The sequence below is a fragment of the Helicoverpa armigera genome, chromosome 2, assembly GCF_030705265.1.
Source record: "Helicoverpa armigera isolate CAAS_96S chromosome 2, ASM3070526v1, whole genome shotgun sequence".
NCBI classification, from domain to species: domain Eukaryota; kingdom Metazoa; phylum Arthropoda; class Insecta; order Lepidoptera; family Noctuidae; genus Helicoverpa; species Helicoverpa armigera.
Genome location: NC_087121.1, coordinates 9705477 through 9717415, shown reverse-complemented (window position 1 = coordinate 9717415; position 11939 = coordinate 9705477). Strand labels below are relative to the sequence as shown.

Here is an 11939-nt window from a genome sequence, read left to right as displayed (position 1 = left end):
ACTAGCAAAATATGTGTGCTTCATAAATAAATAAATAAACACATATTAAAATAATTTACTGCGAATTTCGATTCTATATAGAATAGGCAACACATTGAGTTATTTATCCTGATTAATAGATGGCGCTACTTAACTGTTCTTGTAGAAATGAAATGGACCGTGTGCAAAGATGGTGCAAAGCTACCGCACCGCCACTCCAAAATTGTTATTTTATTTTTATTTTATTAATCATGGGACAATAAACAGATACAATATAAATGTAACAAGAATAGTTAATAAGAATTAAACAATATTGCAGCCCACTACATTATCCACATATTAGCAAAGTATGGTAATGATGGGTGCCGTTAGAATGGCAATAAAATTAAATTATAGTATAATTAAAATTAACATATGAAAAAAGAAATATCATGCAAATAACAATTAATAAATCATGTTGGTTTTATAACAACAGAATAGAATACTCCCTAACTTAAAGGAAGAATTTTTAACAAAATGAGTGATTAATACATAATTTAAATTAAATGAGTACGTTTAATTAGATAAATCTATCTATCAGTATAAATTCCAGTTATTATTTTATTTATTTTTGTTTATATTTGTTTAATACATCGTACTTAAATTTAGAGCATACAAAAATATCTATGTCAACGAAGTTACAATTGTAAGATTCTACCATACGACGGATAAGACAGCGCAGACCAGCATTAGTTCGGTAACAATTGACAGCAAATAAAGTACCAGCATGGACACTGCGATTATTAACCGTGCGTGGCGTGCGTGGGACCGCATAACAGAGTTTACTTATGAGATCTATGCTATCAAAGCCACCACGGACGATAAAATACAATACAGATGCATCTAGGTATTTACGTCTATCTTTAAGGCTGTTCAGTTTATATTTATCAAGCAGCACTGAATAGGATAAATACTTTCTGGCACCTGTAATGCATAGCACGTAGAAATTTGCGCTGAACTCTTTCAATTTCATCTATAAATTTTTGGTAAAACGGGTTCCAGACAGGCACGGCGTATTCCAGTTGTGACCGGACTAGCGTCTTAAACAAAGATAAGTAGAGGTTCGTTTAAATGCAGTGGACGATCTCATAACAAAGCCATACATTTTAAAGGCATTTTTGACTATTTTCTCAACATGTTGGTTTAGGGATAACTTGTCATCAATTAAGTAGCACACCGAGATCTTGCACAGCAGATAATTTTCTGAGTAGGTATTGTGTTCTGTAATGAATATTTAAAGTTAACAATCACTTTATTTTTCGTTAAATTAATACAATTACATTTAGGGAGACTTAGGTGCAGTTTATTATTCAGACAATACTCAGAGAGTCTGTTTAGATCTTGCCGGAACAGCTGACAATCCTCTAAGGTCTGTATAGATCTATAAATTTTAGGGTCGTCAGCGTATACCAGAAAATTTGTATGTTTAAAACACTTGTCTATGTCGTTTATGTAAAGAATGAATAGTAGCGGTCCCAAAATCGAGCCTTGCGGAACACCTGAATATGTACTACTTTTGACTGATGACCATTTACGACAACCTTTTGTGTCCTATTTTTAATATAAGATGAGAACCAGCGCACCAAACTACCCCGTATCCCATTAAATGCTATTTTATTTAGTAAAATATCATGATCGACCTTGTCAAAAGCCTTTTTGAAATCTGTATAAACTGCATCAACTTGCAATCTCCTATCCATTTTCAAATAGGTAAATACTACTACCATACGTACCGAATAATAATGCCGTCTAAGGCCGATTTCGACCACGGCTGTTGTGCTCATATCATCAGAAGGACATAACATATAAATAAAAATAACTATAAAACGAATTTATGCTAAACTAAAATATACGTAGGTAATATTATAATATAAATACATACTTTAATATACTCTACTGTCTTACATTAAACGCCTTCGGAAACCTATGTTCCTATGTAGGTATTAACTTTCGCCTGCGGTTTCACCCAGTTTTTGAGCGAACTACTTCCCAGTTCCCGGTCCCGGATATAATGTAGCCTATATCTATGTTATTCTGAGGTGTAAGCCATATTTCGCGCTTGCCCGCTAAGCGATCCGCTGGACCAGATGGTATTCCGGCCTTTATTTTTAAAGACTGCCGTGCAATATTGATAGGTCCGTTATTGCATTTATACAATGTTTTTATTCGATCTGCAACGTTCCCCGATCGTTGGAAACTCACTCGGGTAGTACCGGTGCCGAAGGGCAGTGGTGGGCCTGAACCCTGTGACTATAGGCCTGTGGCAGTGTTGTGCACTCCAGCTAAGGTTTTCGAGTCAGCGATTCACAGCAGCCTGTACCCACAGGTAAGTGCATTGCTATCGGACGCGCAGCACGGCTTTCGTCCTGGGAGGGGAACGACGGGGAACTTGTTAGATCTTATGACACACGTTGTGCCAGCGGTGGATGCTGGACTACAGGTGGACGTGGCCTACTTTGATTTTCGGAAAGCTTTCGACACTGTAGATAATGATATCCTGCTTTCGAAGTTGGCCGCCATAGGCTGCACTACGCACACTCTGACATTCTTTGCAAGTTACTTGAGAGACCGCTGTCAGTACGTTGATTGCAATGGAAGCCTTTCCGAGCCCTACTTTACGAGGTCAGGAGTAAGTCAGGGCAGCAATCTAGGACCCCTACTATTCATATTAACCGTCAATGACTTGCCGAATGTGGTTTATAACTCCACACCATTATTGTTTGCTGATGACCTAAAATTAATTTTAAAAATAGAGCAGAAAGAGGATCATCACATATTACAGCAAGATATAACCAAAATTGAAGAATGGAGTTTAGAAAATAGATTATATTTCAATGTGGCCAAATGCTCCGTATTATCATTCAGCCGAGCACGAAACCCGAGTCATCACCAATATTGCATGGACGGAAGGCCGCTGCAGCGGGTCTCTGATGTCAAGGATTTAGGTGTGCGCTTCACTGCTGATGTGAATTTCAGGACTCATATCAAAAGTGTCTGTAAAAAAGCTTACCGAAATTTAGGGATGATATTACGGTTAGGTAACCAATTTAATAACATAAACGCCCTTAAAGCTCTGTATGAAGCCATTGTAAAGAGCCATCTAGAGTGTAATGCCGTCGTTTGGTCACCACATGAACTCAAATATAAACTGATGCTCGAGCGCATACAGAACAAATTTATCAGATTTCTGTATTCAAAAATGTATGGTGTTTATCCAGGTTATCCACTGTTGTACCCGACTCTTTTTGTATTAGGAATGGTGGGGTATTATAAAATTGAGGTGAGGAGGGATGTAGCTGTCACCACTTATTTATTTAAAGTACTTCGTGGCAAAATACATAATCCGAGGATTTTAGAAATTATTCAGTTATGTGTCCCGGACGCATACACGGCGCGGCGGCGGCGGCCGGCGCTGCTGGCGGTGCCGCGCGCGCGCACCAACCTCCTACAGCGCGCGCCCCTGACGCGTGCACTGCGCACGCTCAATGCGATGTCGGAATCGGGACAAATTGATATATTTAATTGTACTCTGAATGAATTCACAAGAGTAGTGTACTGTACCTGCTCTAATATAATTAATGTTTAATTTTTAAGTGTGTAGAGTAGTTTAGATTAAGTATCTGTAAAATTGTCAATACACTATTGCATTAGGTTCTCCTGTAATGATAGTTGTATTTTGTGAAAAATAAATAAATAAAATTTTTCCTGCAAAGTTTCATCAAAATCATTCTAATGACGATAAGGTTTTAGCCATATTAATAGCTTTCTACTTGACAACAGAACTGCTTGGGGGGAAGATTTCTGTCGGAGATGACTTCTATGAAATGATGTCCTACGTAGTTGGCTGCAACGCCGTACTGCTTCGACTCAGTATCATTAAAACCTAAGGCTCTTGTCAATACGACTAAAACATGACATCTGGTAGAGAGACCAGACCACTCCGGAAGCATGTCGTCGTGAAAAGTCGATTGAAATACTCGTAAACTTTTCTTTTTTGGTCCGAATAGGTCCAAAAAGAAGTGATTAACGTACTATTATTCACTTCTTTCGAGGTGTGTAGTGTAATCTATGGGTTGAGGTGCGGTCGTAGTGCGGTATATTTTATGAGCTGTGTTTGTGACTCCTTGAAAATATTTCTACATGAGTAAAGGTACATAGAGTAAAGTAATATATAGGTAGGTTCTGAAATTGATTTATTTGTGAGAGTTATGTGTTGAAAAAAGTAGTGTTATGTAAATAAGAATGAAAGGTGGGTACGCTCGAGAACCTATATTTTGTATTCAGAGCGCGTCGTTCCCCGCATTTTTCTTACGCCTGTTGCGTGACGCCACATTTCGCTATCCACCGAGAAAATTAAAGTGTAGTATAAAAAATGCGTGTACAGCGTGTCGAAGGTAGACTATCAAGCTCGTACATAATAGTGCGGGCTGCGGGCAACCCTCTGGCCTCAGGTAATGTGGGAGGGTTTAATCTGCCCTCCGTTGACGAGGGTCGACTATTTGCTGGCACCTGTGACACCGGCAGCCGCGGCGCCATCAGCCGACCTAAATACTTGCGTCACGTCAATTTATTGCGAAACAATTACAACACACTTGTATTCAAGAGCGGCTCGGCTTTGCACTCTCATTGTTGCCGTCAAGAGGGCCGGCCAATGTAGGGACACCTTACCTGCTTATTACATTTGTTGTGTCCATTTCTGACAAATCTGCCTTGCATAAATAGGAGTTTAAAAGATCGTACATAGTCCACAGATGGTGTCAATATCTGCATAAATACACTTACCTACATAAGTCATCGTCTTACTATATTACATGTCTTAGATATTTAACAACATAAATCACTAGCGGCGCAGTGACAACCGTTGGAAAATATTATAATTGTGATAAAATATTAGTGGCCGTCTCTCCGGTGGCAACGCGGCCGGGTCGCTAAAAGCGTGAAATTCAACAGCTACGGGGTGTCGATACTCGGCTCATCAATCATCCGTAAAACAAACGACCGCCACGCGACAGCCGCGCGTAATGTATACCCGACGTGATACTCTACACGCGCACAGGTATGCTATGTCGCGGTCTACCTACTACATATATATATGTGCCTACTTCAAATAAATATATTTTAACTGACTAAAAGACCAGTCTTAAAACACAAAACTATGTGCATATATAACTTTGTTCTCGCAGCAACCAGTCCCTCAAAGAGGTCGTGGCCACATTAATTCGATACAGCTAGTTTGAGCCCTTGACAAATCAAATATAGGTATAATTGAAATGTGCTCAATTAAAAAGAAGTCGCGAGCGGTTTAAGAACTAACGGGTGATTTTTTTGCTGGTATCTTTTTGGCAACACTGTTTTGGACAGATCACGCGTGAATCGTGTCTTGTGTCATTGTCAAACTTGTTCAGTATGGTCTATAATTTAACCATGAATCGACTTACGAACGAACAACGCTTGCAAATGATTAAATTTTACTATCAAAGACGACAATGGCCGAAACGTTACTGTGAATGGCGAGCGCTACCGTGTGATGATTGGCGATTTTTTTTTGCCCAAAATGGAAGAATTGGACATGCCTGACATGTGGTTTCAACAAGACGGTGCCACATGCCACACGGCACGCGAAACAATGGTCCAATTGAGAGCCGCCTTCGGTGAACAGTTTATCTCACGTTTTGGGCCCGTCAATTGGCCGCCTAGATCGTGTGATCTAACGCCTTTGGACTATTTCTTGTGGAGCCATGTTAAGGCTCATGTCTACAGGGAGAACCCAGCAACGATTGACGCACTGGGAGCCAATATTGAAGCATTTATTCGTAAAATACCGGCTGATATGTTGGAGAGGGTGTGCCGAAATTGGGCCTTGCGAATGGGCCATCTAAACCGGAGCCGCGGCCAGCATTTGCATGAAATCATCTTCAAACATTAAATTATATTGACCGTTCTATCGATTCCAATAAAGATTTCATCAAATTTTTCAAACTGTTTGTGTTTTTTTTTGAAAATCAATTCCTATACCTCTTAAAAAATCACCCGTTACTTACAAATAGAAAATTTAACGTACTTCTTAATTCAATGTAAAGGAGTCATAGAACAAGTACATGGAAGTAGATAGGGGTATTATAAGGTAGTACATAGGGGGAGTGCCTATATAAGAAACGGAAACTATGTAGTGTGAGTATATTGGGGGAGTATAAGTGATGTACAAAGGGAATTCATTAGAAAAGTAGATATGGGAGTTCATAATGCAGTTTAGAAGGGAGTATATAAGGGGAGTACATAAGGTAGTATAGAGGGGAGTACATAATGGAGTACATAGGGAGAATGAGGGAGTACATAAGCAGGGTACATAGGTAGTATTCGGGAAGTAGGTACATAAGGCAGTTCAGAAGGTTGTATATTGCGGGGAGTACATAGGCCAGTTCAGAAGGTTGTACATTGCGGGGAGTACATAAGGTAGTTCAGAAGGTTATACATTGCGAGGAATACATAAGCAAGTATATAAGGAAGATCATGGGGGAGTGCATAAGGGAGTATATGTATAGCAGCGGTTCGTTAGAAATTACACGTATGTATTGTGAAAATAATCCTGAAATCAATGTGCTATTTTGTAACTAGACACTTACTTAAGTGTGTCATCCATTTGTCCATTGAAACCTGTGGACACAGGTACAGGACACGTTTATTATTAACCTTCATAGTTTTATTAAGCAGACGTAGATTAGAGTGACAGTGAGTATCAATATTAACACGAATTGAATATGGGTGTTGAATATTATGTATAATGAATATTATCATCCTCAGCGCTTCCAGACAGTTCAAGTGAAAGCGCTCAAAAATTCCTACTTCCGAACTAGAATTTTATTAGAAAAGTTTGTTTGAAGAGAAAATCAAAGTGAGCGTCATTGTCAGCGCAGATAATGGCGGGCGTTTGCGCGCTACTTTATAATTTACGAGTGGCGAGCTATTCAGTCAGTGGGGCGGCTCCGGCTTGCATTTTATTATAACTGTCAATATAAACTCCATTAGCCGTCCGCATATTATTCATCCGCAGGATGAGCTCCGAATCCCCGGAACGCCTTCAAACTTTATTTAAGGTCGTAAAGAACAAGAGGAAATTGTAAGCCTATAATGCAAATGTACTTAAGCGATATACTTAGTCAAATTGAATTTTCCGGACAAAAAATTAAAATCTGAAAGTTGTGTGGGAGCGCGTCAGACCGAGGGCGGGCCGCACTAACTTTTAAAGCTTCTGGGAACCACTCACTTTGTTTGCTTTTTATTTATTCTTATTTCCTTTACATTTTTGTCTTAAATTGTATTTTTGCAAAGGACAATGCTCATGAAGTATGAGAAAAAAACCCAGGCCCGGCGCAAAAGAAATGTAACTCAAAATATAGGTAAAAATAAGTAATTAAATATTACATCATCGAAATCAGTGGCTATATGTGTGAAATTGCTATTCGAATTTTAACATCTGCGGTACATTGCTACTCAAGATTTTAGAGAATTATAGTGTTTTATGTCAATAGAATTTAGAGGGTACGATGGGGTTGATATATCCATGTGGATAAAAACTCCGAATTAAATAAAGAAATGAAAAAAAAAATTTTTTTAGGTAACATAATGTATTAGTAAAAGGAACAGCAAACAGATAGGTACAGTTGTGGTTTAAGAGTGTACATAATGACATGTTTATAGCAACTTCTCCACTATTCTACCTACTTTTACTAGATAATAGGATGATAGAACAAAAACAGGATATGCATGTACTTTTCATTTTAATAATAACGCTTAAAAGTCATCGATTCTTTATTTCTAACACGACGAGATCCAAAAATGTTGCGGGATGCGCGAACTGTTCCTTATGTCTAGTCCACCCTAAAGTAATGTAAAACGCTCATTACGCGATGACGTGGGCGCTGCAGCCTGTACTTCGGTATTGATTTATCTTTTCGGAGAAGCTTATTACTTGCCATATTACTTATTTGTTGTTTCAGATAACACTTTAATTAAACTATAAGCCCCAGCTGCTCATGTTACCCCTTTAAAAAATCAAATAGCAATTTCATACATTTAGCCATTGATTTCGAAGATGCCTCCTATGCAGTATTTCATTACTTATTATTACCTATAATTTGAGTTACTTTTCGTTTGCGCCGGGCTTGGGTTTTTTTTGAGCATTGTCCTTTATGCCTAAATTGGCCATTTTATTTACTTCTATATAATATACTTATTTTTAATTGGTAGCTCCTATTCCAAGAAACCTGCTTGTAAGTAGAGCGCATCCTTTCATGAGGTGATAGTATAGGTCAATACGGACAAATTTGACCATGGGATACACTGGGCAAAAGTGAACCCTTTTCAAGATAATCGAACTTCAAGATTTTTTCTTATAATGTCGTCTAGGTGGATACTGTGGATAGCTACATGAATGTAAATATTTTTTAAGTAATCTGCACAAAAAGAAATTGTCAAAAATAAGTTCAGTAATTCAGCATAAAGAGCTGTTTGCTATAAATGTCTTCTGTGTTTTGTACAGTTTTATGGTTTGTTATTATTATGAAGTGATTCATCTTCCATCCAAAAACACACAAAAATCCGCAAAAACGAGACTTTTAATTAATAATAAAAATTTATATGTGACGACTTATTAAGAAAAAATCTTGAAGTTCGATTATCTTGAAAAGGGTTAACTTTTGCCCAGTGCATCCCATGGTCAAAGGATCAAAGGATGCGCTCTACTTACAAGTAACCCTGTATATACGCGACATAGCTATTAATCCACTTTAAACCTACTTTAAAAGCTTTCGTTGTAGATGGTGTAAAATGTTGAACATTATTTTGCTACCTCGCTCGTCGCTCACGAACCACCCGCTCCATTGCGTTCACTCACCTCACTTCATTCATCTGTCAAAACAAATTTGTGCCAGATTAACTCACAAAATGAATTTAAAATTGCTTATATTCAGGGCCCGGTCTAGGGGAGTGCCGGTTTATTGTTGTTTACTGCTATGTGTCTACTTAGTGTTGAAATATTTCTACTGGAGGCCGCTGGAGACCGAGAGCGTGCCGAAGCATCTGCGGGGATACCTCAAGTTTGCAGAAAACTTTAAATTTCCGAGACACAAGCTGCGTGCGGCGGAGATCAAGCGGCTCAGCAGCCTTGTCGAGCTGCTCAACAACGAGCGCGAGGTGTTCCAGACGCGGCGGTACGGCGCGGTGCGCGGCGACACCACCACGCTGGTGGTGCAGGTGCACCGCGATGCCGAGCGCCTGCAGACCCTCATCGTGTCGCTCGCGCAGGTGCGCTACATTCACACCGTGCTCGTCGTCTTCTCGCACAGCTACTACGACAACAGGATCAATAAGCTCGTGGCTAGCATCACCTTCTGCAGGTACATGCAGATATTTTACCCGTATTCGCTCCAGCTGTATCCGAACAAGTTCCCCGGCATCGACCCCGAGGATTGCCTCAGCGTCCAGGGCAAGAGAGACAAGTACTGCAGTAACCGCGACGGTCGCCTCACGGAACACAAGCACCACTGGTGGTGGAAGGCTTGCTTCATCTTTAACAACCTGGATTGGTCCGACAATTTTAAGGGCACCGTTATATTCCTAGAAGAGGACAACTATGTTTTGCCGGATTTGTTGTACATGCTTCGGTACACGACCCGTACTCTGTCTTATCTCCAAGGAATACATGTTATGTCGTTTGGGAGGCCTTACGCGAAGTATTTAGACTATGACTTGCTTTCGGTGCTGGCTTGGCGACCACCTTTCGACAATGGATTGGCTTTCAATAAGACTATCTGGCAGAAAATCATGTCAGTTTCGTCTTATTTTTGCATGTACGACGATGTCAGCTGGAGCTACTCGCTGCTGAACGCTTTCGGCAAGCTCCGCGCCGGGCGCGCCGACGTGGTGGCCACGGCCGCGCCGCGCGTTCTGTCCACCAGCATGTTCCCCAGCGGCCGCGCGGCGGTGCGGCAGATCAGCGCGTGGCTCGCTGATGCCAAGTTGTTTCCTGTTAATGTGAAGGCGGTGATGCTGTATGGCAGCAGCGGCAGAATAGACTCCGGCTCCAAGCCTCCCCCGTGGGGCAATGGCGGGTGGAGCGACATGCGGGACCACCTGCTCTGCTTGGATCCCCTCATGTCCACTACCACGGCCAACTTCAACGACCTGACGGCGACCTCCGACCCGCTGACCAGCAGCACGACGGCCGATTATCTAACTATTGCTCACCACAGGGTTAATATGTCTGACGCTGAAATTCGACATTTATTATAAACTATCTGATGACCCGCATTGTCATTCATGTCACGTCGACTATGCTACTCGGGAAGTGTGTACTTTTCAAATCAAAGAAATATGTAATTTTTCATATCGCTTCAGTAGTTTCGGAGTCTTGAAAAAAAAGTTTGACATTAGTATATATTTATTACCCAATATGTATAGCATAAAATGTTATGACTATCTCTGGTGACCTGAATGCATGCAATACGTGTACGTGTGCTACTTTTACTAGGTAAAATTTTGTATAAACATATGCGATCTACAATGCATTATTGTTTACAGGCAAGACCAATTGAGGGGTTAATCTTTTCTGAGGGTACATTACATTAACATTAAACATTGAGCAGCTTGTGCAAAGCTGTGTGGAGCTCTCGTTACTATTTAATGAAGGTGTGTGTAGTGTAGCACTCACAAGGAGTAAAGCCTCGTGAGTTGAGTGCATTTAGTAAGTGTTCAGGAGGGCGGGATTGCAGACTCGTTTATAATTTGCATGGGAGAGGGCGCCTGCTGGCTGGCTGGCTGCCAGCGCCGCGCGTGCAGTCTGCACCTCAGCTCCATCAACATAGTTCGGCACGTGTCTGCCTGTCCATCTGTATAGCTACGCTCTGACACGCACTTTACGTCAGATCACTGCAGTAGGTACGAGATGTCGGCGGAGTGCGTCATGCGAAGATGTTGCGTGCGTGAGCTCGCCAAGTAAACAGCAGACGTGTCAAGACGTTTGTGAAGGCCCGCTCCTATTTACTTAAATAGTTCAATTAGTTACCCGCATTCGCATATGCTAGTGCACTTGCAATCATGATCATTGAAGTAATAAAAATCGTTGGAAACTATTCTATTTGTTAGTCTGTAAATATAATTTATTTTTATAGACTTTCGTTCGTAGTTTTTGTATTTTGTTTTATTGCTCAATTATATACGGTATCAAGATCACCTACAAACTTTTTTTTTGTTTTTAACTATGCAGCCGCCCGTATAAAGTGTTGTAATAAAATGGTGCTAGTTTTACAGTACTATTGTGCTGTTGGCACAAAACGACTTTTTCCTGTTGTTCCAATATACAAGATTTTCATGCAGGTATTATACAGTAAAGGACCAACCTTTCGAGTATGAGGGTGTGGGTTCGATTCCAGGGTCAGGCAAGTACCAATGCAACTTTTCTAAGTTTGTATGTACTTTCTAAGTATACTTAGACACCAATGGCTGATAAAAAGGTGAAGGAAAACATCTTGAGGAAACCTGGACTATAAAGTCTGAAATCAGCAACCCGCATTGAGCAAGCGTGGTGATTAATGCTCAAACCTTCTCCATGTGAGAGGAGGCCTGTGCCCAGCAGTGGGACGATAAAAAGGCTGTAACATTATACAAAAATTGCAATACAGTCTCGTGCAGTCGAGTTGACCACTACATACATTGTGTGGCCACCACCCACCGGCCGTCGCCGGTTGTATTATCGCCTACTAATTGTTCTTAAATACATTGTTCAGCCGTGAAGTTATTAGTAGCAAACAGGTCACCAACTGGTGCATACTAAAGGTTCGCCTGCTACGATGCAAGTGCTACAACAATAATGGAAAGGAAGTTAAGTTAAGTTAGTCTTTCATCAATACTTATTATGTTGAATG

General features: G+C 40.5%; 1 protein-coding gene across 1 annotated transcript; it reads left to right on the top strand.

Annotated features, from left to right (window-relative positions):
- The first annotated feature begins 8933 nt into the window (after window positions 1-8933).
- On the top strand, window positions 8934-11238 carry LOC110381455 (alpha-1,6-mannosyl-glycoprotein 2-beta-N-acetylglucosaminyltransferase). Its single transcript, XM_021341797.3, has one exon. The coding sequence runs from the start codon at window positions 8962-8964 to the stop codon at window positions 10306-10308; it is 1347 nt and encodes a 448-aa protein (XP_021197472.2). The 5' UTR covers window positions 8934-8961; the 3' UTR covers window positions 10309-11238.
- Window positions 11239-11939: the final 701 nt, after the last annotated feature.